The sequence below is a fragment of the Sceloporus undulatus genome, chromosome 2 (genome assembly GCF_019175285.1).
Source record: "Sceloporus undulatus isolate JIND9_A2432 ecotype Alabama chromosome 2, SceUnd_v1.1, whole genome shotgun sequence".
Lineage (NCBI taxonomy): Eukaryota > Metazoa > Chordata > Lepidosauria > Squamata > Phrynosomatidae > Sceloporus > Sceloporus undulatus.
In genome coordinates this window covers 104,368,096-104,395,187 of record NC_056523.1, presented here as the reverse complement: position 1 = coordinate 104,395,187, position 27,092 = coordinate 104,368,096, and the positions used below count along the sequence as shown (strand labels likewise).

At 42.2% G+C, this 27,092-nt stretch overlaps 1 protein-coding gene across 7 annotated transcripts in view; it reads right to left on the bottom strand.

Moving 5' to 3' along the window:
- Positions 1 to 4,269: 4,269 nt before the first annotated feature.
- Positions 4,270 to 27,092, bottom strand: part of ARHGAP26 (Rho GTPase activating protein 26) — a 402,649-nt gene continuing 379,826 nt past the window's right edge. For 5 of the 7 annotated variants that reach the window (XM_042450195.1, XM_042450198.1, XM_042450196.1 and 2 more), the window contains 2 exons: positions 23,316 to 23,407; positions 4,270 to 6,141 (listed from right to left, as the gene is read on the bottom strand). In XM_042450195.1, the coding sequence (XP_042306129.1) occupies positions 6,053 to 6,141; positions 23,316 to 23,407 (181 nt within the window). In that variant the 3' untranslated portion in view covers positions 4,270 to 6,052. The remainder of the gene's footprint in view (positions 6,142 to 23,315; positions 23,408 to 27,092) is intronic. The other 2 variants (XM_042450199.1, XM_042450201.1) reach the window with 1 other exon arrangement.

Sequence of the window (27,092 nt, the reverse complement as noted above, 5' to 3'; positions counted from 1 at the left end):
GGTGCAGTCCCATACCTGCCACACCCCATAACCCCCTAGTGATGCCACTGCCCAGTTGTCTCCTGCAGCAGGAGTGGCTGAGCAAACCACCGATTTTCTGTCTATTGTTTTGTTTAATGTTGCTTAAGAACTGGCCATTGTTTACTGTTATCTTATGACTCTGGCTTACCTGGGGACAGAATAGCCACATGTGTAATGATAAACCACAGATGACAGGTCTATTTAACTGCTTCTACTGAAGGAGGAGCTGGTTGGAGTATGATTAGCCAGGATTCACCTTTATGTATTGTTACTTTGAAGTGGGTCACTTTCTCTTATCAGCTGCTTTAAACTCAGACATAATTGTACAGGGGAGAAAAGTTAAACTGGTAAGTTTGACTTGATGGCCTCTGAGACCTCTTCCAGCTCTATGATTCTACATCAGCTTAAAACCCCTGATTATATAATGTATAGATTGTGCTGCTCAGCATAAGTAAGAAACATGAGGGGGATTTAAGTTCTAGGGCAGCAACATTCCTTGGGCTAGCACTGGCAAATGCTACACATCAACATCGCATCACAAGGAGGTACTACTCAGTCACTTTGACAGCAGAGAGCATTACTTTCAGGTTTGGTCTTTTTCTCATTGTTCAAACATTAAGTTAATTCTGTTCTGGGTCCAACTATGTTTATTTGTTATTTTTATCTACAGGAGTACATACTTATTTTTATAAAATACTGTATATGCATTTTTGCAAACTAATTCCGTGAAAATTCCCATTTTTGAAAGCAAGAATTTGGTACGCTCTTTCCTCTCATCCCTTTATATTGATCAAATTCTTCAGGCAATACACCACCACATTTTAAGGGAAAGAACTCAAACCTTGAATTATCAACTATGTTAGCCTTTGCCTCAAGCATTCTGTTCTAGTAAACACATAACATATCGCTGGGATATTGGGAAGTGATGGAAGAGAAATAATGACACAGATATTACCCAGTGTGGCATTTAGAGAGTAATTTCCAGTTGTCAGTGTGTAGAAACAGCAAAGGATCTTAGCTGTTTCCACAAATATATACTGAGGTTGAAGAAGCTGACACTCCACGTTTATTTTCCCTGAGGATTCATGTGATGTCACAGACTGGAGGTGGAAAGAGTACCATTGAGTTTTTGCCATCAGCTATTACTATTTCATCTAAGGGACAGATTTGTCTCAAGTCTTAGACAGTGACCTCTGTGGTCTGATTATTATATTTTTAGACAATTTTTAAAACCATGGCATTCTTTGTGTCATTCAATGCAGATCATGCACATCTGATGTATGCTTCACATCTATGCTGAGAATGCTCTGTCAGGAGTGGCTCAGGATTCATTTCCTCCATGAGAACCTTGAGTCTGTGCCAAGTAGGACACACTCCAGCACACACTTCTGTGCTGAGTGAGATGATGGTGATTTGAGTGTGGGAGAACTCAAATCTTCCATAGTATTTTTGTCATGAACAGATCACTACCTGGTGGCATTTAGACTCACCGGAACTCAGAGCCTCTGTAGGGGTTTGGGATTAAGATGGTTCACTCTAAGAGGCTTATGGATGCTGGTGGGTTCTTGATAGCTCTTGGGGAATTTCCTGTTGCCTTGGCTTGTGATCCTGTTGAACCTTTGTCTGATCTATGAAAGAGGAAAATAGCCAGTGTGGTGGACATGATTGCGCTCTGAAACATCCCCTCCCACAGAGTGGAGCCATGCAAGCTTCTTGGTTTACCAGGGATCTGGGCTGATGATATGAGTGGGCTAGAGACTAGAGCATTGATGGAGGAAAACTCAGAGCATGTCTGAGTTTACTGGAAAACCTATGCCATGGCAGTGATGGCAGCAAGGAAAGGTATATTTTCTGACCCCACTGTATTGGTGGAGAGGAGTTGTCTCAGTAGTCAGGGGCTTTTACACTCTGCCCTGCAATAGCAGTTTGCAAACAATTCAATCTGCTATGAAGAATTTGAACAATTTGTGGATAAAATTGCTTGGATCCACTCTGACTTGGATGCTGCAGGTGATACAGTTCCAGCAAATGTAACCTTGGCTCTTGCTTGTTATTGTATAAATTTCAATTTATGCAACCTGAGGATGTGGACAGGATTCTGGACAGAATGAGAACCACATGTGCATACTGGACCCATAGCTTCCCTGGCACTTAAAAACAGCCTGGAGGGACTGACAGAGTGGCTAAAGGGATTAGTGAATATCTCTCTGCAGCAAGTCAGGTTTCCATCTTCTCTAAAAGATGTTCTAATAGGGCCATTATTGAAAACACCCTCCCTCAACCCCATCATATTAGGGAACTATTGGCCAATTTCCAATAAGCCTTTTGGGGGGCAAAGTTCGAGAATGCATGGTGGCCCTAGCTCCAGGGGCTCTAGGGTGAGATGGATTATCTGGATTCATCTCAATCTTGGTTTCAGGTCTGGTTCTGGGACAGGGACAGCTTTAATCACCTTGGGATATGATCTATGATGGGGACTAGACAGAGTGTGTGTCGCCCTTTTGGATCTGCTGGATTTCTCAGCAGCTTTTGATATTTGGATGGAACTTGTTCTACAATGGTTCTTGTTTTTGGAGAAGTGGACTCAGAAAGTAGCGCTGAGGAATGCCTGACTCCCTGGCCACTGATATCTCCCCAGGTCCAGTCTGTCCCTCATGCTGGTTAATGTCTACACAAAGCCACTGAGAGAGCTCATCCAGAGTTTTGAGGTTTGGGGTTACCAGTATATTGATGATGCCCAGTTGTATCTCTCCTTTCCATCTGATTCCAAGAAACTGTTTCTGTACTAAATCAGTGTCTGATTTCAGTAATGGACTGGATGATGGTGAACAAATTGAAACTCAATGCAGACAAGACAGGAGGTGCACCCGGCCAGTCATAAGGCAGTTCAGGGAACATGGATTCAGTTTATGCTGGTTGGGGTTACACTCCCCTTGAAATCTCAGGCTCACAGTTTGGGTCATTCATATTCCTTAAAAATGGGTGATACATGCCATGATTACATCCTGGTTACATTATTGTAACACACTCTACATGAAGCTGCATTTGGAAACTTCAGTGGGTCCAAAATGCTTGAGGTCAGGCTGCTGCCCACAGCTGGTTGCAGGGATCATGTGATACCTCCTGCCTCCCCCATTGAGAATTTCAATGGCTGTCAGTTTGCCTCCAGCCACAATTCAAATTGCTAGTTTGGACCCTTAAAATCCTACATGGCATAGGGCCAGACTGAAAGACTGTATTCCCTTATATGTGCCAGCTTGAGTGTTCAGCTCTGCAAGGGAGGGCTTTCTCTCAGCCCTGCCATCATCACAGGCGTTTGGTGAGGACATGGGAGGTGTTCCCAGGCTGTGGAACTTCCTTCCATGGGAGGTCCGGTTGCTTCCTCCTTTCTATTTTCCCACTGGCAGGTGAAGATTTTTTTCATTCAGGCAGGCCTTTGAGATTTAAGTTATGTAGCAGTAGTGCATGTGATGGGGTTTGCTACCGGGGTGGGGGTGGGGTGGGGTGTTAAATAATAGGACATGTGTAAATCTTTACTCTTGGAAGAGAGAAGACAGCAGGAGGTCAAAGGAGACCCTGATATACTCTCTTTCTGAGGGTTACGGAGGCAATCGACGGAGGAAAGATTGGGGTCACAGAGCAACCGGGTCTGGGTCATGGCTGCCTGGCTGAGCATTAACCTTGCCTGCAATCAAATTTAAAAAGACTCCTCCCCCTTTTTTGTTATTGCTATCTATGAAGATGAAGTGCTGGTGCCAGGCAAGGCATTCTGGTGTAATAATTACTGTGATGCTGAACTGGTTGTATGTCCATATTTTATAAAATGTCTTCTTATTACCACTCCAACTCTCAAAATCATGGAATTATATGCTATGTATTATCCAACTGTTAAGAAAGTCTTAGCAACAGACTCAAATCTAATTTGCTTTAATCAAAATGAGATGAACACTGAACATGATACGTATATTTTCTCTTCAGTAATCTATGCCATGCACTTTAAAATGAACAAAACACAACCAGAAGAGATAGCTTCTATCTTCTTTCACAGTTGCTTAGAAAGGGTTAATTAATAAACATTATAGAAGCACAAAAGAGTCTGCTAGCTGCCTTCTAGAAAAAGTGACAAAATGAAAGAGGGCAGGAAAAGTCATTTTCTCAAATGTTCTCTCTCTCTGTGTGTGTGTGTGTGCATGCGCGTGTACACATTTGTGCTTGCCTCTGCATCTCCAATTAAATAGGTTTCAAATATCCACTGGATACCCACTTTATTACACTTCTGTTAAAAGTCAGAATATATAAAACCCTTTTACTTCACAATATTTCAAATCAATCATATTTACATCTCAATTTTAATACAAATGGTCAGTGAAACATACACCAAGGCGACCACTCAAGAATTTAAGATTAAATTAGAAAGCATGTTTGAAAGCAGAAAAAAAATCTATTACCACAAAGGTATGAGAATACAGCAGGTAAGGGACAAAAATGGGCACAGTCCCTCAGGAAGTAGCCACCGCTATTTCTACAGGTAGGGCAGCTTTAAAATTCCCATTGAACACAGTCAAATTTTTATATTTAAAAACAAAAATATAAGCATGATTATTGGAAAGTTTGGCATGTCATTTCCCCCAACTGTAAAATCTACAGCTAGATAGCATAATATACAAAACACCTTGAGAGCAGTTGAGGACAAGGGCATGTCTACCCTCACTCACCAACAGATATTTTACTGTGAAAGGCATTACTGAAAGGCATCATAATTAATGAATAGTGAATAACACAAATCCAAACACCTTGTGTATGTGTGTTTCTGTGTTCGTATTTCACTTGGCTACACAATAAATACAAGGTTTGGAGGAAGCTGACTATGTAGAGCAAGTACCACATACAGTACAGGCTACAAAGTAAGCGACAAGACAACACATCAGAAAGCAAGTGTTGTGTAAGACATAAAACAGCTCACATCTAAGAAACAAGAAAGGCCCAGTGCACAATGGGTTGTGGGTGCCTGTTTCTAAACATTTGTGCTAGTAAGTGACAACAGAAAGATCAGAAGTCACTCAATCTATGTGCTATGCTACGCAAGCTACTCTTTGACCTCTGGAAAGGAATTGCCTGTTTGAAGAGACTGCAGAGATTTTAGTCAGAATCTTCCTATTTTTTTTTTTAAAAAAAGTCTTCATGAACTTTGGTCCAAAAGATTATTGTCTTCATGTTGATGACGATTATTTGAAATTGCAGCTACTATGCAAACGGGTGGAAGGCATTCAGCTTCTTCTGCTGCACGGTTTGTTTGGACATTAAAAACGTTTTAAAAAGCATTACTGTAATGCAACTGCTGGCATTGTTTCTGATGTATGTAGCAATGCAGATCTCATCAAAGGAATTATTTATGCGTTGACAATGGACTGAATCCTGTCAAGGCTGGGTAATCTCTGCAGATGAAAGCCATTAGTGGCTTGATGTATATAAACATTAATTTCACCTACTAAAGATAAAAGGAACAGACATGTTTTCCTCCCAGCAAATTAGATCTTTCCTTTTGCCAGCCAAAGCTTCCAACCCTATATTCCTCCAGTCTTCCTTGGATGCCAGCTTAGACGGCCCAAGGGTTCAATTCTGCAATCATTTTGTTGTTGTTGTTTGGCAAGTAATTTCAATTAAAGGGAGACTTGGATGATGTCATTTCAGGTCATATTTACCCACATTCTATGAAACATTTTCCATCTAGGACAAAATGTGATTTAAGCATGGGTGCCAACCTTTTGCAGAAGAACTGAGCAACCTCTGCAGAACATCCTTCTCCCCCTCCCCTTTTCACTCTTCCATTTCTGCAGCATCTTTGCACAAACAACACATTATATAAGAAACATACATTGTTATTTACATAAACATTCATCTGAACAGGTAGCAGAGTCCTTCACTTTGCTTTTCACAGCGGCAAACAGCGAATGATCTATAATACTCTCATCAGCAGTTGTCATGGATACCATGTAAAGCTCAGCAGCGTTGTTTACGAATGTGCCCAGAGTTAAAGGAACTCCACATAGTTCTCAGGGATCAATCCTGTTTTCCCATTCAAGGTTCCTTCCAACCACCCAGGCTCTTGTGATGGATGAACTAGAGAAAGAAATGCAAGTTAGTAGGCTTATCCATTTGAGACATTAAAGCAAAACAAAATTTTGCCTCCCAGGCCTCTATTCAGTTCCCATTCTTCCTAATGGCTGAAGAATGAAGCAGGACTAGAAGGCAACTCAGCTTTGGGGTGGTGGTGATGACCATTTCTACCCCTGGTGACCACAGGACATTTGATTTATTGGAAGCTATGAAAGCAGTTCCATCCTCATTAGGCTACTCCCTCTCTAAATTCAACCCCCCCACCCAAATTCAGAATATTATGTAGCACACATTTTCTGAAGATGGAATCTGAATCTGACCAAGCATCAGCCTGATAGCGTTCTACTAAAATGAACTGGAACCATATGAAACTACCTGCTCACATATAAATCTGGCCAGCTCTTGAATCTGGCCTTGGAGGCCCCAATTACTGTTCCAGCCACCTGCATCAGGCAGGAATGGACAGGGCCTGTTTAGAAGCAGCACAACGAATGTGGAAAACTTCCTCCAAGGGAAAATTTATTATGCTTCTTTTTTCCTGATCTTTAGACAGATGATACAGATTTTTAATAAAGTCCAAGCAGATTTTGATCAGTGATATGCTGTTCTTATAAAGTGCTTGCAGATGTTTTAATACCACTACCTGTTTTAACACACTGGGCAGAAAAATAGAACAGGGATTCAGCTGTATGACATGAAGGTCAGCAGATTTCTCTTCACAAATACCTTCAGCCCCATCACACAAGTGGAATGCATAGGAGGAATTGCATTTTTCATACCCCCTTCTTGCTTTCTTGTTTCTGAAGCAACACCCCCGTTCTGTCCTCAACCATCCACATACTGCAGTCATTATTTTATGTCTGGTTTCAAGGAATAATTGTGAAAAGCCTGGAAAAGTTAGTTGTTGGGGTTCGTTTTGTTTGTTTTAAATGATAACTCCTGAAATTCCTCAGCCAACCTAGTCACTTGGCCATTCTGGGAGCTGGAGTCCAAAGGTTAACTATTCCAAAGCTATGAAATTTGAACAGTTGCTACAGTACTCTCCTTTGAACCTAAAAACAACAGGGCACTATCAATGTTAATAGGAATTTATACCCACCCATCCCCAAACACATCTGTTTCATACCAGTTATAGTCCTTAGAATTATAGAATCATAGGTGCTTTCTGCACCGCCATTTGGGACGTCCGGAGGACGTCCCATTTTAAAAAAGGGGCGTCTCTTTTAGACGCCCCATGGCCTAGTACGGACTCCGTCCGTACAAGATGGCGCCGGCCCTTCTACATGGCCGGCGCCATCTTTGCGTATCGGACGCTTAGCGTCCGTACGCGTCGCGCCTCGCTACGTCGCAAACACGACGAAAAAAGAAGCTCCATTTTGGAGCTTCTTTTTTCGGTCCGCGCGGGAGTCGGGCCGTCTGAAGGCTCCGGCTCCCCCGCGGACCTACTGGCAGTGGCAGCAGACCGCCGCAAAGCGGCGGTCTGTACCCCGCCATAGAGTTGGAAGAGACCACAAGGACCATCCAGCCCAACCCCATTCTGCCATGCAGGAAATCTAAATCAAAGCATCCCCGACAGATGGCCATCCAGCCTTTGTTTAAAGACCTCTAAGGAAGGAGACTCCACTACACTCCGAGGGAGTTTGTTCCGCTGTCGAACAGCCCTTACTGTCAGGAAGTTCCTTTAGCTGCCTGCATCCTATTTTCCCCCCTCTGTGTCCTCTCCTATAGTCTAAAATTCCATGTCTAGATACTACATTGCTCAGCTTCTGTTCTCAACCTGGCCTATCTATAATTTTCTTTCTTTCTTTTTAATGCTCTCTAGGGTTTATGTAGCCAAAAGGCATTAGGAAACCATATTCCTGTTTGTGAAAGCCATTGTGATGACAACAGGGTTACATAAGCCCTTGTCATACATGTTAGCCCACAGAGAGAGGAAGGAAGGAAGGAAATATTATCAAGAAGCCATTGCTGTTTTTATGCAGATAATGCACAACCCGCTCTTGGGACTAAACAGGATTTTGTAGAAAAATCTGGAAAGCTGATGGTCAGTACTTAAGAAAATGGAAACATTTTATTTTTTCCCTACCTTGCTGTTTAAAGGGGCTTCTTCTGAAAAGCACATCCTCTGCTACTTTAAATCCTCAGAAGGTACAAAGCAGAAAGGACAGCAAGAGTGCCTGAAATAACACTCCACCACCCCGCATAAACACTCCAGGAAGATGGTCAAAGTACTATGGGCATTTCCCTGTTTCTTGGGGAGAGTTTGGACCAATCCCTCTAAAAAAAAACAAAGCTACAAAATGGATGGTGGTAGTGTGTGTGTGTGTGTGGGGGGTTGACACAAATTATAACTGTGACAAGCAACTGACATTATACAACTGGCCCAAGAATAAGCAGTGAGACAGAACGATTTCTCCTAGAGTGGGTAAAATGAGTGCATGCCCCCCAAGTGAGATTTCTGCCCCTCCAATGAAATTTTCCTACAGTTCCCCAATTTCCAACATTGCAAAGAGTAAGACATTGAAAACTGACATGAGAGCCGGACAGTGAAGGAAGCAGATAAGAAGAAAATCAATGCATTTGAAATGTGGGGCTGGAGAAGAGGGCTGACGATACTATAGACAGCCAAAAGGATAGACAAATGGGTCCTTGAACACATCAAACCAGAAATCTCCCTGAAAGCCAAGAGGATCAAAACTGAGGCTGTTGTACTTTGGCCATATCATGAGAAGGCACAACTCAGTAGAAAAGACAATAATGGTAGGAAAGGCAGAGGGTAGTAGAGGGAGAGGGAGGTCACAGGTATGAAATGACAGGACCTAAGTACAGCAGTACACAACAGGGGTCTTAGAGATGCCTCATCCACAGGGTCGCCAGGAGTCAGGGGACAACCCAAAGGCAGTTAACAAGAACAACAACACTCTTACATTTACTGTCTTCACATTCCCTTGTTAACTCTACCTACACCTAAACTGTATTTCTCAATGTGGGCAGAATTCAAAGACATAGCCATGTTAGTCTGCAATATCAGTATGAAAAGGGCTCCTGTAGCACATTTGACTGAGAGAAAGAAGCTGTAGCATAAGCTTTATAGACTGAGAGCCTCGATAGACCGGTGATAAAGGCCAGCATCGGGGCAGAGTGGGGGTGTGGCGTCCACATGATATATTCCCTGACTCTGTCCCCATGCCAGTGTGACACTCCACCACATGGTGGGCAGCATCATGGCGCTCCTCTTGTGCTGCATCCAGATGGCACAGTGCCAAAGGAGCACCAAAATGACACGGCACCGGCAGCTATGGCACCCTTTCCACTGCTCCTTTTTGTGCTGTGGAAAGGCCAGATTGGGGCTGTGGCATGTAGCTGATGCAGCCCCAATCCGTCGCTGAAAGGTGTGACTGCAGACCACCCATTAATCTGCTTCCTCATATATCTCAGGAAGTAGGTTAAGGCTGCATCTGCACTGCAGAATTAATGCAATTTGACATTGCTTTAACTGCCATGACTCAATGCTATGGGATTTTAGGATTTGTAGTTTTGTGAGATATTTAGCCTTCGGTGTCAGAGAGCTCTGGTGCCCCAGCAAACTAAAAATCCCAAACTTCCATAAGATGGAGCCATAACAGTTAAAGTGGTGTCAAACTGCATTATTTAGGTAGTGCAGATGCAACCTAAGGCCCGTTATAGACGGGCAAAAAGTACGTGCCGCGCATGTACTAGGGTTAGAAAGGGGCGTGCAGCGGAAATGATGCTGCGAGTGCGCCATTGGTGACTTGCGGTGCCATTTCCATGCCGCAAGAAGAAGCTGCATTTTGCAGCTTCTTTTTTGTTGCGTCAGGGAATTGCGCAGTTTGTCCACTGCGGTTCCCAGATGCAGCAAACAGCGGCGCCGGCAGACTGCCCTTTTTGGGCGGTCTGTAAAGTGCTTTTGTCTGCCAAAGTTTATGCTACAACTTCTGTCTCTCAGTTAGTCTTTGTATACTATATTTCTAAATACTGAAGTTTTCATTAACTGCAATGCTAGAAATTTGAGGTCTGAAGAAAAAAATCATGGTGGGGGGGAGAGAATTATTTGGGAAACAACACCTTCTTTTTGACCACTACCTCAGCAAGAGAATGGTTGAACAACTGTACAATAGGCTATGTAATTTCGAGTCACTACCTGTTTTGAGGCCTTGGGATGTGACATAAATCAAACCAGTAACCAAATAAAAGTCCAATATACTAAACTACAGGTTGGTTTCAGACATTTATGAATGGGAAAGGATGGACAGAGGCTGGCTTTTCTACCTCATCCTCCCACACGGAGCCCTTGTAATGTTCCCTGAGAGCCTGAACATGCTTTGTGCTTATGGGAATGGCTGCAGAAGGAACAGAAGATTGCAAAAAATTGGGCAGATGCACCTTTTGTGAGCGCAACAGGCATTTCCACACAACCATGGAAAGCATATTCTTCTCTTTGCCAACTCATGTGACAGATTGGGCAAAAAAAGGGGGGGGGAATTTCCCACAACATGAAACCACAGCTACTGTACAAACTGCAACCTCACAATGACAATGAGTCAGCAACAGAACGGACTGGTGAATATGAGAGAGTGAAAGGGTGAAGAGGTGGAAAAGGCAGGGTTGGGAATTGTGCAACTCTCCCACTGTTGTTGGGCTACAACACCCATCAGCCCCAGTTGACACTATCAATGCTGAGGAAGGCTAGAAGTTGCAGTTCAGCATCTGGGTGGGCTGCATGAGTCACCCTGGGTGTAAGTGAAAGTGACAATGAAGGAAGGAAGGAAGGAGGAGAGAGGGAGGGAGAGAATGAAGGTTGGATGAATGAAAAGAAGGGAAAGTGTTTAATTGTGTGGATGTAGGTCACCAGATACCAAGGCCAGGCCCTGAGTTTCCAACTTTTATGGGTCGCCTTCAGGCAGGAGATGAAGGTGCAAGTGCTCCAACTTTGGTGGACTCCACACCTGGCAAGAGGAAAGGGCTGTGTTCAAATCTCCAGCTTAGCTAGTGGAGCAGTAGCTTTCTACAATTTGCCAGATTTAATTGATTTCTTGATGTAACTTCAAAAAACTTGGGGGGCGGCAGGTAGTATCTATGTATTTACTTAGGGTGCATCTACACTATAAAAATAATAAAAATAATGTCTCTGTGGACAACATTTCTATTCAACCAGTCCAGCAAGCCCACAGTCTTGGTTTTATCTTTGACTCTTCTCTGTCGTGTATCCCTCAGATCCAGACCACAGCCAAGGCTTGTAGATTCTTTTTGTACAATATTGCCAAAATCCGACCATATCTCTCCGCCTCTACTGCCAAGATCCTGGTCCATGCCCTAGTGATCTCACGACTTGATTACTGTAAAGTCCTCCTGGCTGGGCTTCCTCTTTCTCACCTCCTTCCTTTAATCTCTGTCCAGCATTCAGCTGCATGTGTTATCACATCCGCCCACCGCTCTGACCATATCTCTCCTGTGTTGGCATCCCTTCACTGGCTCCCTCTCCCTTTCCGCATTCAGTATAAGCTCCTGCTGTCGACATTCAAAGCCTTCCATGGACTGGCCCCTCCTTACTTATCAGACCTTCTTTCTCCTCACCTTCCCACTCGGGCCCTCCGTTCTGGTAGTCAAGGGTTCATGTCTCAGCCCAGGATTTCCTCTGCCCCATCCCGGATTCGCCCCTTTTCACTTGCTGCCCCTCACTCCTGGAACTTTCTTCCCCCACAAGCAAGAGCCATCACTTCTTTAACTAGCTTCAAAACGGAGTTGAAAACCATCCTGTTCAGAGAAGCCTTCCCAGGCATTGCATAATTGTCGCTTACTATCTGATGTTCTTTTGTTGCCTGTTTATCGAACCATTTCCTGTATTGCTATGTACTGTATATGCATTATCCTACTTGAGAGTATGTACAGTATTTTCCTTGGAAAATGATTAACCATCCATTATGAAGCCAAGTCCTCCCTCCAGTCCATCTGCCTTGGTCCAGGCCTCGGAGGTAGAGAGGAACTGCTGGACCTCTTACCCTTTCCCTCCACCACTTCCTTCTCCTTCTGTGTCATGTCTTTTTAGATTGTAAGCCCAAGGGCAGGGAACCGTCTAACTAAAAAGATTGTATGTACAGTGCTGTGTAAATTTACAGCGCTTCATAAATAAAGGTTAATAATAATAATAATAATAATAATAATAATAATAATAATAATAATTTAACACTACATTAAGTGATGTAGCTCCATCGTATGGAATTCTAGGATTTGTAGTTTTACAAGGTCTTTGGCTGTCTGCCAAAATGTGCAGACTACAAACTACAAATCCCAGGATTTGTAGCCATTTATGTGGTGTCAAACTGCATTATTTTTACATACATAGATACTGCCTGTCCCCAAGTCTTTTGAAGTTACATCAACAAATTAATTACAGTTGCAAACTGCATTATAAATGCACTCTTCATTAGCTTCCTCCTTCCCTCCCAGACATTGTGGCTCCAGGGCTTACCATCCACTCTACTCTGCATCCACCTACCAGTTAATTAAACAGTAGGCTACATTAAATGTTCCTTAACCTGTCTCTCCAACTGCCATTAGTACTTAATATTTTGGGGATACATGCAACCTATAGCAAAAACCAACCTGTTAATCTGTGTAGCCATTGTGGTTGGTCAAAATCTCTGTTAATAGTTTGGGGCATTTCTGTAGTTACTTGTACAATGTCTGTGTTGGTTAAATTATTTATCTAAATTGCGTCAAACAAATTATTTAATTTTGAAAGATCAGAGAAGAGTTGTTACACTTTTATACATCATACAATGTGTAACACAGTTACCGTATATGTATTCCATGATTAATTTCCAGATCATGAAAGAGTTCCTTTTTAAAGACCGGATTCCCATGCTGGCTCGGGGAGTGTAGAGGTTGTGATCAAAAAAGTATTTCATCCAAACTCTGTGACTGCTATAAGTCCTCATCTTATATTGTCTATCAACAACGTGTCACAGTTCTTCACCCAGGAACAGATCCCTGCTTATGTGGTGTGCCTAATCACCTTCCATGAATTTCCCACATTTTCTTGTGTTACAGCCTAGAACTGGATTTACCTGGGATTGTTACCACTTGATGTACACAAAATGCGCAGCAGTGTGAAGGTGCAAAATAGTTTTAACAAAACACAAGAATTAAGCAAAAAAATAAAAATAAAAAAATGAACAAACAAAACCCCAACCCTTGCTGGCTGCATAAATATTTATCCCCTGAATCAATACAAGAAGCACCTTTACTAACCGCTACATCTATGAGTCCTCTTAGGCAAATCTCTATCAAGTTTGTGCATATGGATCTTCTGGATTTTGACCATTCTTGGTAAAAATTACTCTAGCTCTATCAGGTTGGATGAGGATCACTGAAAAACAATGATTTTCAAGTCTTGCCACAGATTGAGTTTCTCTGGGTCATCCAAAGCTCTGAGCTTTGTCTGGGTCATCCAAAGACATTCAGGTTCTTGTTTTATACCCCTCCAGTGTTACTTTGCCTCTGTGTTTAGGATCATTTTTCTTTTGGAAAGTGAACCTCTACCTCAGTCCAAGTTCACTTGAAGAAGGAAATAGGTTTTCCCCTAAAATTATCTTGCCTTTGCACCATCTATCTTGCCCTCAGACCTGACTAATTTTCCACAACATGATGCTGCCACAGCCATGCTTCACCATGGCAATGGCTTTCTCAGAAAAATAAGCACTCTTGATTTGGTGCCACACATAACATTTTGCAGCAGGGCCTAAATGTCCAGTTTTGGTCTTAACAGACCAGAGAACCCTTTCCCATTCTTCATGTCTTCCAGATACCTTTTTGTGAACTCCACATGGGCCTTGATATGGACTTGATTCAGCAATGGTTTTCTTCTGGCCACTCTTCCATAAAGCCTGACTTCATAGATTGTCCAGGTGATAGTTCCATGATTAGTTTCTTCAGCTGCAGAGATCTCTAGCACCTTCAGAGTTACTATTGGTTTCTCCATTGCTCCTACTCAATTCCTGAGTTTTGGTGGTTGACTTTCTCTAGGCAAACCCATGGTTGAGCCATGTTCTTTGCTTTTTCTAATAATGGGTTTGATGGTGCTCTGAGGGATGTTAATAGTCTTATTTTTTTAAAAAAATCCAGCGACAATTGGTGCTTATGCATAACATTCTGCTAAGACTTGTTTGGTCCAGGATGCTGTTTGCTTAGATATGCTGTCCAACAAACTCTGGGGCCTTCCAGAGAGAGCTAAATTTAATCATATGAAACTGGAATAGCATGCAAGTGGACTCGATTCAGCTACTTATGTGACTTGTGGAGGCAGTAGCTTGCACTGCTGATTATTTAGGCATGTCATAGCATCAAACAAGAGCCAGTTTGTTCATGTTTATTTACTTAACACTTGCACCACAATAAAAATATTGCTCATTTTTTCAAGTGGTAGCAATGACAATTAAATCCAGTTCAATACCAGATTTTAACATGACAAAATGTGGAAAAGCCAGAAGGGGTGAATACAGTGCGCCCGCGTCATACATTGACGCCTTTTATGCAGCTTCCAGCTTATGCTGGAAGCCCCTGCCATTTAATGAAAGGCACCCACACCCACACTACTCACACTGCCATGTGCATGAGTCCCATTATCCTCAATGGGACTCGAGCATAGGCAGAACTTGCCTTAGCGGCGGGGTCCAGAACGGATCCCTGCTTAAGGCAAGGGATCACTGTACTTCTGTAAGGCACTGCATCCATCCATCAGTCCTTACATTCTTTGATATAAACAAATTAGCAAATCATGTTGCCACATCTAATTTGAAGGTTTGTACTGAAAATGAAGAAATGAATAGATGAATATTAGCAACAGAAAGAAAAGTAACAGCTGGGCTAAGTATTTTAAATAAGTCTTTAGTGTTAAAGCTCACATCAGAAACTGAATTTAAAGAATAGGACAGAGATCTAAGAATAAATATTAAGTGAGATTGAAATAAAATTTTTAAAAGCACACATTTTTCTACAGAATTGTTAAAATGTGGGAAGTGTTTCCCAGAATAATCAAAACAGTCTTTACGGGCTGCAATAACAGAATGGAAGAAGATTCCACTCTGCTTATTCCATGAATCTGTCAAAGACGTCTGCAAGTGTTTCAGTATTCTATTCCTGTTGAAGCATCTCTCTGTAACCTCACTTTCAGGTCAAAAAGGGAAAGGTTACATGACTGAAGGGTATACCATTATGCATAGTGTGCCAAAATTGTATATGGAGATTTCCCCTTCCCTTGCCATAACACCAGAATCAGGTCTCCAGTGAAAGGTGGGAGACTCCAGTCAGCAAAAGACTACTTCTGCAGCACACTGATATCAACCATGGAATTCACAACCACAAGAAATAACAATAGCCAGCAACTTGGATGGTTTTAAAGATGATTAAGGAAATTCATGAAAGATAAAGCTAATAATATATGATGTCTATGCATTAACTCCATTGTGAGAAGAAACATTCCTTTGTATATATACTTGAGGAACACAAGGGGAAGATGCTACTGCCGATACATCCTCTTTGTGGGGTTCCCAGAGCCAATGGTTTGGATACTGTTTTAACAGAATGCTGAACAAGATTGGTATTTGGTCTGATCCAGATTATTGGGCAGTGGTTTTCAACCTCTAGTCCACCAGATGATATGAACTTCAGCTACTATAATTCCAGACTTTTGGTCAAGTTGGCTGGGGCTTCTGAAAGCTAAAGACCAAAAGTTGGAAACCACTCATTTAGGGGACATAAACTTTCTTATGTACAGCTCATTTTAAACACTTGTTTAATTGCATAAGATGAATCTAAAGCAGGGGTAGGCAACTGTTTTGAGCCGGGGGCCAGGTTGCTGTCCCTCAGACAACTGGGGGGCCGAAGCCAAAAAATAAATAATTAAATAGTTTAAAAAAATTTAAATAAATAAATAAACCGGGACAAATGTAGGACAACATTTTCAAATGGTGGACACTTTTTTTTAAAAAAGTGGAGGACACGCAAAAAAATTTGCTAATTTTTTTTAAAAATGTTAATATAAATGCATGTTTCTGAGGCGTCTATAGACAATTGCCCCCCTTGCCCCTGCGCGCGAGAGGCCAAAGGCCCCGGCGGCAATTGGCGGCAGGACCGGGCTGGGGCCGGTCCCAAGGCCTTGCCGGGCTGCATCCGGCCCGCGGGCCGCAGGTTGCCTACCCCTGATCTAAAGTATATAATCTTACTATTGTTACCCAAATTCAGTTATTCCTGAAAAGAATTTCAGTGGCACTTTGTTTTTGTGCAATGTCTACAGCTGTTTGTTTCTTACCTGGAAACTTGCCATGGACTGGCAGCCAGTGGCTCAAGACCAGCACTTATCCACCAACCACCATTCTGAGTATACGTTTTCTAGAGCAGTACTATTCAAAATGGTGATTGGTGGATAAGTGCTGGTCTTGAGCCACTGGCTGCCAGTCCATGGTAACTTTCCAGAAAAAAAACAAACAGGTGTAGACAATGAGCACAAACAAAGTGCCAGTCCCCTGGTACATGGGGGGGGGGGACCTGCTGGTCCACCACATCAGTTAGCTTAAGAAGCCCTGCTCTAAGCACTGTAACCTTCTGGAAAAGACATGTAGCCTTTATATGTTGACTTTGCAAAAGCCACTACAATGCTATGGTATTACTATGTCTATGTGTTCAGGCTTCAAACAGTGTCAGAAGGGCAGCAGTAACAGTATGTTGTGTGTGTCCCAAGCTGACCTCTTCTCTTTACTAGGAAGCACCCAAGGGTGTAGGCCTCTGATCTTGACAGTGTCAGATGAAAAACTGGGCTGGATGGAATGTCATTTTGCTCTAAGGAGACACTCCTCTGGATGTCTGGGTGTAGTAGAAAGCTTATTGTGGGATGTGTATCCCCAGTCCCTTATTCATTTAGTACACACATTAGTATTACTGGCATGGAAGTACCATGCTTGGACAAAGTCTTGTGCCCACTGGAGATCTGGGCTACATGCAATATTGGTGAATCTCTGAGAAACTAGTGCCCTGCAGGTGAAGGTACATGTGTTTTGGGCTGCTCCAAGTCAACGTCAAGATGCATGCACCCCAGCTCTTATTGTAAGTTGGGTATTCAGTGGCATGGGTGTCATATCTGGCACAAACATGCACATCTCAATGAAATGTTGGTCTGAACATGAGGCTGTGGCACCTCAGGAAGTTTTGGTGTGTGATTTGAGGTGGCTGAAAGCTTAAGATAAGAGGTCTAAGAACACTGAAGGACCCAGATCCTATCTGATCTTGCAAGCTAAGCAGTATCAAGCCTGGTTATGAATTGATATGGAAACCATCAGGGAATACCAGGTGTTGTAGGCTGTATTTCAGAGGATAGTAATGACAAACAGTGACTTGATAGCAGAAATACACATACACAGAGAGAGATTATTGTAAAATGCACACCTCTTTTTCATTGTCCATGTTTGAGTACATAAGGTATTCTTGAAATAGCTTCCTCAACTTGTACCCCAATGAAATGTTAGGCCAAAAGCAAGGCCATGGTGTCTTGCAGTGGCCACTCTCCCTGAGAATAATCATGTGAAGCACTATTTATTACATCCATTAAGAATTATTGGCCTGAGTCATGAACTAATGGACAGAAAAATCAATTTGTCAGTTTCCCTTCCCCTGTCTCCACCCCTGTCTCCACCATACTTAATACTAAGTATTATTTTACAAATATTTTTAAATAAAACAAATAAAAAAATTAACTTCTGCTTATACTAAGGTAAGGGAGGTCTCCCACAAACTTTTGCAATAGTTTTAACTGTAAGGAAATGGCATTTGTAAAGATGGGATACACCGAAAGTAAGACTTTTACATTGGCAATATGGAAATGCAACTAGGGATTTCATAACATACACCATTACTTTCAGATGAGTTGGTTTTCTTTAGATTTATATTGTGAGCCACCCTACTCATCTTTCAAATGGAAAAGCTGCCTTGGAATTAAAAGAAAACTGCCTCAAACCAACCAACAAGCCACTTTGTAAAAACCACAGACTCTAAATGAACGTTGTACATGCTTATTAGTAGCATTTCATGATTTTAACTGTGTTATGTGTCTATTTGTTGCTGTATTTTAATCTGTTGTTCCTCACCTCAATCCACAGGGAGAAGTGGATAAGAAATGTATTGTTGTTATTGGGATGAACTACTTCCCAGTTCCTAAAAACATACCCTAGCAAAGATGAGCTACATGATGCCAAGAAACAGTGGTGCCTAAAAGGCAATATGCAAGGGAAACCCAAGTGAGCAGGTCTGTGCCTGCAGGCAGGTCGAGCTTTACTTGCCTGGTCAGACCCAGAGCAGGGAGTGATAGCATATACTTTCAACCTAGTACCCACTTGCTCTGTCTTTTTTCTTTCCTGAAGCAGAGGGCTCTGGATGGGAAGAAGTAAGGCAGTCAGAAGCATCTCACTTATCCATTGGCTGCTGTTTCCATCAACCAAGACATGGCTTCTTTGGACCAAGCAAGATGGCAATGGCGGTCTCTCTGCAGTAAGGGCTCCCTTTGGGGTCTGGTTCTCAGCAGTCCCCAGGCCTGCCTTCCAGCCATTGCTCTGCAGCAAAACCTAGACAGTGACTGGTGATAACTCTTCCCTTTCCTCTACAATGGGAGGAAGGCAGCCAGAGAGCTGGGCAAGGATGGGGGGAGAGAATGGGTAACAGTGGTCCCAGAACCACCAGCACCACAACACATAGACACCAGAGGCTACAATAGTGAAGTAGCATGAGGGACTCTCCCACTGTGGTGGGAGAGACAGCAATGAATATGTCATTCCTGGCACTTTTCTGCTAGGGCAACCACCTCACTCTACCTTATTGTAGGATTGGTCCAATTAGGATCATAGCTCATAGTGACAGTTGATGTAGGAGAATTTTACCCCTTTTACTGTCACCACCAACACTCTTAACCTTCAGCTGTTCAAAACCCTGCTGTTACCCAATCTTCCCTTTCCTGAAATGAATTAAATACCTATTTTTATTTAGTGCATGAAACCTTAAATAGAATATTTGTTCTATATCTTCTTTTAAAAGGACCCATGTTCAAGGGGGGGGGGGCAATTATTTTGTCCAAAGCTTAGGGTTGCAAGCTGAGACTATATTTACAAATTCATCTGTAGGTGGGTGGTAAACAAATGTGGGGATTTAAAAGGGCCAATGTTCTCTTCCCTGGGATCCTCCAGGGACTAAACACACTGCAAAAACAGCAAAAGGGTGGGGAAAACAAAGCTCACCATGGCTAGAAGTCCCTTCTGATTTTTTAAAAAATTGTATTTTAAAAAATTACACAGTGTGTGAGCATATATACTGTATGTGTATGTCATAGGGGTGCTTTAACCTATTTAAAAGTTGTTACCATTCTCAGAGGCAAAAATGACTATTATACTTCTCCTTCTCCACTCTCCCCGCCCCCACAGGAGGGATTGCATACCAAACATTATCTCCCCATATTTATTCACCCTGCGCTAAAGTTGTCTCCAGCAACTTCAGTCCTGATGTAAGACAGTAAGAAAGCAGTTATCACTGAGTTATTCTGGAAGGGGATGGGCGATCGATTTCTTCTAGCAAGTCATAACTTGATTCTCACAAACCTCACAGCCTTATCTACAGCAGCATGGTTCAGGGTATGGAGAAAAAAGGAGGCAGCTGGCCTCTTTTGCAACATATTCTCTGCCTTACATAGCTGGTTCCACTTGCTGCTTCTTAGGCAAGAGAACTGCATTATCTAGAAAAGCCTGTATGGCAAGCACTAGAAAAAATGGAAAACCTAAATGAAAAACCCTACTTCAACTCATGTGTTATTCTGCTTACTAAAAATTGGTGTGCTTTTAAAATTTCTATCAATACAACAGTTTTAACATGCATTTTGTTACAACAACAAACATTTAGGATTATACTATTATTTGGAAGAACATGCTGCATGCAATGAATTTTAGGCATGCTACTTGTCTACACTGATCCATTGATTTTTATCTAACAATCACTGTTTGTTCAATATATCAACATTTGTTTCTTGCTTTCCTGTGTGTTTGAAACACAAGAGGGCTGGCTGAGTAATTAAATAAGATAATTGAACATTCTGTCAGAAACATGCAACAATTTCCTTCTCTTTTTCACAAGTTTTTCTGAACCCTCCTCTCCTCCCCCCCCCAAACTTTGGTCACTCCCTCATTCCAAGTACTCTTAGGCCTCATTTTCAATCTCAGTCTTAAAACCCTGCTGCAAAATCCAAAATTTATACCTTTACTGGGACACTCAAAAGGCACAAAATGCATCACACTAGTTTTTGAAGCTTCACTGGCTATTACATCAGGTAAAAAGCATGCAGGGAAAGAGTGTGATATTGTTGTCATAGGTTCTACATTTTAGGTTGTGATGGTATGGGAAATGTGCATATGTGTAAAGTGAGACTTCCTTATAGCTATAAGCTGAGTGGGATACCTGCAATAAAACAGAGTCATAAAAGTTTGTCTTGCAAAGAACTCCACACCCTGAAATTGCACTGCATCTATTCAGCATGAAGTCATTGAAGGCCGCTATTATGGAAGACTACAGCTAGTCACACAGGAAAGTCTCTATATTTTCAGATATAAGGGAAAATCTGGGCATCAGAACAGGTAGTGCACATCAGCTGAAGCTGAATCAAATTATTTTACTCAGGGCTGTACGAGCTGAATACTCAGAAAACAGTTCCCTGTCCATGATGATACAAAACTCACTTCCTTATGTATAGAATCACCCTGGTTATGGCTAAATTCACTGTTTTCAGATGAAAACATGTTTCAGTCATTTTAATTTACCTGGGAAATCATCTTTCTCCTCAAAACTACAGCAACACTAGGTTTAACCTCTGCCATCTGGCAACTTTCAATGAGTCTTTTACTATAGACCAAAAAGTATATATATGGAAAGACATAATTTTTGTACTCATATTAGCCACTAGGTCTGAGAGACATTTCTTAGAGACTGTTTGGTTTCTTGGTTTCTTCTGTAATTAACAGTCCAATTCATCTTGAAATGCAGAATTTAGGGATGTAAATTTCAGGTACGAATTAGGACAGGAATAGGTATCCTTTGAAGATGGAGAACAGTTAAAACTCTCTACTGAGGAGGAAGTGGGGCAAATGAACCACAGTGAAACCATACCCCCACTCAAGCGTTGGTTTAAGGAGCACTCCTATAGCCAGTGTTTGGATTGGGATGGCTTCATATGTCCCATGACTTCCCCCCTATGGCAAGGAACTGGGACAGATGACATTAGAGGCAACAGCAGTGATCCCTAGACAATAAAACTTCCATACCACTTCATGGGAGAAAGCATATATTTATAAAGCAAAAATAGGTAGCAAAGAACATAAGAATATCTGAACATTAAAATATGGGAACATTCTATTAAGCTCATATTTTTACTGATGGATTCTGCTCACTGCTCCAGTGGTGTTGCCTCTCTACTCTGCCAACCTTGCAAATTGGGACTTGGGGAGGGAGTTGAATTTGTGCAAGAAGTGAGAATTCAATGAGCCAGAACAGGACTAACCATGCAGTAGCGACACAAAGGGGGTGCAAGGGACATGGACCACACAGACATGCAGTGGCATCACTAGGTGTGTGTGTACACGGGGGGGGGGGTCATTCGATGGGGCAGTACACATGGAGGGACTGGCACAGCTACTGGGCAAGTGAGAAAGGACACTTTCCTGCTCATGTAACAGCTACAGCAGACTTTAATCAGGCCCTCTGGAGGCCGCAGAAGTGCCACCTCAGTAGTAGTGGCTGCTGGGAGAGTGGGGCAGTGCTGCCAGGACCTGAAAACTTTTCCAGGAGGTAGGGATGCCTTTAAGGTCTGGCATGGTTGTAGCCATTCTGCATCCCTGGTGCCTTGGTGGAGCAGTGATTAAATGCCTATACTGCAGCCACAAGTACAGATTAAATGCCTGTACTGCAACCACAAGATTATGAGTTCAATCCCAGGCAAGGCTCAAGGATTGACTCAGTCTTGCATCCTTCCACAGGTCGCTAAAATTAGTACACAGCTTGCTGGGGTCAATTAGCCTACAGGTTGTAAATCACTTAGGGAGTGCTTAGCTCACTGCTAAGAAATATAGAAGTGTACTTGCTATTACTATCCTAAAGGTCTTTACATGTGGTGGGAGGCTGCCTTCAGGGTTTGGTGTGGCTGCAGCTGCTCCAGACCCTGAAGGTCTTTCTGAGTGGGATGGGGGCTGCCTTCAGGGTGTGGCATGGCTGCAGCAGTACAGAACCATGAAGGCCTTTCCAGGTGATGGTGGGGTTGCTCAGACAGCAGACATGTTGGACCCCAAATAGGCAGTCTAAAGGCCACAGCGCCCCCCTCAGCAGTAGTCTGGGTGGGTGGCCAGGGGGTGGGCAAAGCAGTTTGGACCAACCAAGTGATGTCACTGCAGTCACCGGCCAGTTTAGTCTTGCAGGCAAAAAGTTTCCCACCTATTAATTAGGAACAATGTCATAACAGGAGGACCTGCCTTGGGAGCTGAAGGACTCTCTTTTGTTGGAGAGCTTAAAGCAGAGAAACTACCAGGGATATTGTAGTTGCATCCTCTATTGCAAATTCTGCATTGAGCAAGGGGGTAGATGAGCACCAAAGTCTCTTTTAACTCTACATAAAAGGTCTTCAATATAAATCACACTGAGAAACCACACTGGAAAATGCTGTAGCTTTAAAAAGAAAGAAAGAAAGAAAGTTTCCCAAATTTTCACATCCAGATATTTTATGTTCTGATGTTTTTTGATACTCATTTTCTCATCATAAAGGCCAACTCCAATCCTCAGTAACTTTTTATCCACTGAGTTCAAATGAGTGCTTGCCTTTGAAATGCCAAAATACACAGATTAGCTTGAATGTCACAATCACAAAGATTCAATCTGAAAATCCAGCACAGGGCATTTTGATAGTAGTGGCATATATTCAAGGAAGATCAGAAAGTGTAGTTTCTATTTTATCTTTCTTGGAAAAGTCTACAATTACATTAGTCAAGGGTAAACACAAGGTTTCAGCAAAATAATCCTGTTGTCCTTCAAGATTAAAATCCATGTGTTTTGTACTATGTCAGGATGACCACACTCAAGATACTTACCGTTATCAAATATGGTTCCTGCAGTGAAAGAAAGCTCTGAGTCATGTTCTGCTTTACAAGCATACAAAGCCCTGGCTTTGCGAAATGGTGAACTGTGGGGGGAAAATTAAATATATACATATAAAAATAACAATCATAGGCACAGAAATATTTGCTACAACTCCCAGATTGCAAAATAGAGGGTTAAAGAACATTAGGCAGAAGAGAGGGAAATGGCAAGTAGATAACTAGGATATGTGAGGAGGAGGGGGAGGAGATAACTTCCTCTCTAAACCACATTTCACCACTTCAAAAATTTTGCTGAGCACATAACTGTAGCCTTTGGGATCAAAGTATGCATATGATTGCCCAAGAGGCTGAGCCATACTAAGTCAAGAGGGTGCCAGTCAAATGTGAAAAGAGAGTAAAAGGTGAAAAAAGGGGAATAAATCATGTAGAGTCAGTTGGCAATATTTTTTGTGAGATGTTGATAAGAAACATGAGGCAGAGACCTGGCTTCTAGAGGAGGCTGAGACATGCAAACTCCAAACTGTAGTAATATCTCTTTAATACAATAAATCATTTAAATTGAGGGTTATCTGGCACTTCCCCCTCCAGTTCAGTTCCCGAATGGTCTTTGTTTAAACAGAACAATACAGACTTCCATCCAGGAGGGAATCCTTTTGGTACTGAATCACCAGCTGCAGAATCTCCAAGCTTCGCTGCTGCCAGGGTTGGCCCAAGGCATTCTTACTGTCCGAGGTGGTGCAGCAAATGGCAGCCCTATCAGTGTATTAATATGCAATAACAAACGTCTCTCACATTATTTTGGTATCTGGGGGAGAAAAGCCCATGGATATTTCCCTCATCTCTTTGGAAGTAAAAACACAGTAGTAGTATGTGAAGTCAAAGGCTTTCATGGCCAGCATCCATAGTTTTTTGTGAGTTTTTCGGGCTATGTGGCCATGTTCTAGAAGAGTTTCTTCCTGACGTTTCACCAGCATCTGTGGCTGGCATCAGATGCCAGCCACAGATGCTGGCGAAACGTCAGGAAGAAACTCTTCTAGAACATGGCCACATAGCCCGAAAACCCCACCAAAACCAGTAATATTATATTAATAACTAACAAACAGCTGCCTTTTCATGATTCATGAAACCCATTTAAAGCTTAGCTTCCCTTTGTGAAAATCAACACTGCATCCTAGGATGTGCCCATCACCCTGCTCTGGCTGAATACTGCAGGGGAAGACTGGCAGTAGTGGACAAGATGTCCTGCAAATGAACCATAATTAAGTGAGAGGAATAAAACAAAAGCAAGATTATTAGAAGAGAACCTCTAACATAGCCAAAGGAAACAATTAGACGGAGGAACATTCTTACTGGTTAACTATTATTTTTGTAGGCAGGCGGGTATTCAACTTGGATTAAGTTTCACAGAAAATGGAAAGGGGAGACTAAAAACCTCTTTCCTGGAAAGCAAGGTTTCCTCCAAAGTGGCTAAGCCACATAAGAGTGGGAAACTTTAACTTCAGAACATAGCTTAAGCAGCTTAAAGAGACCCCCCCCTTTAAGAAAAAAACTAGGCCAACATTTCTGCAAAGCAGCAGAATAGAAACATTTTTTAAAAATGTGACACAGTGACATTCCCCCCCCCCCTTTTTAAGGTATACCTATACTGCCTTTCTGATAATCATCAAAGTGGTATACACACAATTCAAGAAATCAAACAGCAAACAGACAAACCAATAGTCAAACACTAAAAGCAGTATTAGAAACTATGGCAATGGTCTTAGAAACCAAGCTAAGAAGTTGTGCCTTTACAGCCTTAGTGAATGTACAATAGAGACCAGTCATAATTCCAAAAGGAGCAGATTCCAAGAATTCCCTTTCCCATGTTTCTAAGAAGAAGTATTTCCCTAAAACAAGATCAATATGGCAGAGAAGCATTTCTAATTTGAAAATATTTTTCTCTCCTTTTCAGTTCTGTCTTAGATTTGGTTTTGAAATTTGCATAAACTGTAGGCTAGTCCATGGAAAACACTCCCACATGCCACCCTGAATGTAAGATGCACAGATATTCTGACACGAGTTGCCCTTTGCTTTGTTGGTAAGCCAGAAAAAGTTTCAACTATATATTCCAGGGGGCACAAATAGTTATTGGATTGGAGAGATGGTTTCAGCAACAGAGGTGGCAATGAAATATTGGTGATCTGACCTGTAGGTACTGCAGTCTCTTCTGTGCTCCCTGTCTCCTCAGGTGTACGGGAGCATATTGTGTTACTGGCAGTGCTGAAGCAAGGTTCATTCAACACTCTAACTGGTTTCCATATGTGTAACAAAAAGGGGGCACCAGTCTAAGCTTGCTGTTCAGGCAACCATGCTGTATAATCTTTGATAACCCAACAGAGTTGGCCCCCCATATCCATGAATTCTGCACCACAGATTGAAGATAGATAGATAGATAGATAGATAGATAGATAGTGTGTGTGTAATCACATATGTTGGTATGCACAGGGTGTCCCGGAACCAAACCCCAATGGATACCAGGGCCCACTGTACTACAAGGGATGCTTTTATCCACACGAACCTTCAACACTGTAAGCATTAGACCTTGCTCTTTGTGCACCCTAGTTTCCAAGGCTAGTGGAGTAGCTAAGCAGAAGCTAAGCAGAAGGATATTATTGGCATTTACATTCATGTTCTGAAACTTTTTCTTATCTCTTACCATCAAGAGACTTAGCAAATAACTTCTGACCAGAAAAAATTTTGGACACCAGAAAGACAGATCAGAAACATATGTCCCAACAGTGTAGACACACATTGTGTAACATATTAAAATTTACAAAATCTACCTCCATTGGTTAAGAACCCAGCTATGTTCGTCCCAAAAACAAACAAAAAGAAGTGGTGGATAAGGAAATACAATTAATACCATCCTTAGCTAGTCTGGGCATTACAAGAAAGGTCACTAACCTTATAAATTCTGATGATAAAAACTAACAGAGCAAAGGAAGAACAAAGATGATTTGTGATTCCTGAGGAGAGCTCCTTGCGCTCTTCATTTGTTTTGGTCTCTTGGTATCTTGTTTGAGTCAACAGAAAGAATATCTTTTTAATGTAAGATATGCCACTGGAGTGTTTTAAGTACAGTCAGGTGTGATAATACTTAAGATGACAGTGTGGCTTGGATCTAGGATGTACCTACTTTGTAACATTGCCTTCCAACGGAGGGCAGGGACTAAGCAAATAAACTCACAAAGGAGAATACTCCCCCTGGTGCTTCTGGCTGCGATGGAAGTTGAAAAAACTTCCAGCTGAAAACCTGGCAGACAACTGGCGAGACACTACTTGGCTTAAGAAAGAACTTCCATTAGGCTGGAATGTGTGTTCCAGAATGAGTCCTGCTCATCCTCATAGATCTGTTCTAAAACCTCTTTTCCTGGGGATGGGAGAAGAAGGCACAGAACATTTTCTCCCTCCTCACTGCTTCTGGTCCCATGGTTCTGTGGTAGCTGATTATTTCTGGTGTGACAACCCTTAAGTCTTTCCTGCTCTCAAGATAGAGCAAGAGAAATGAAATCTGGATGAGCACTGTGATTTGAGGTGCTGTATCAGTCTAGTGAACCCCAAACATCCTGAGAAGAGGGTGGGACAGAGGCTGTGGTGCCAGTCAAAGTCTTCCACTCTTTCTGTTATTCTGATTAAACTGGCAAACATGTAGGTTCTTGGCCTTTGCCCTGAGATACGCAAACACTTTAGTGCAGGGGTAGGCAACCTTTTGGAACCGGGAGACGAGTT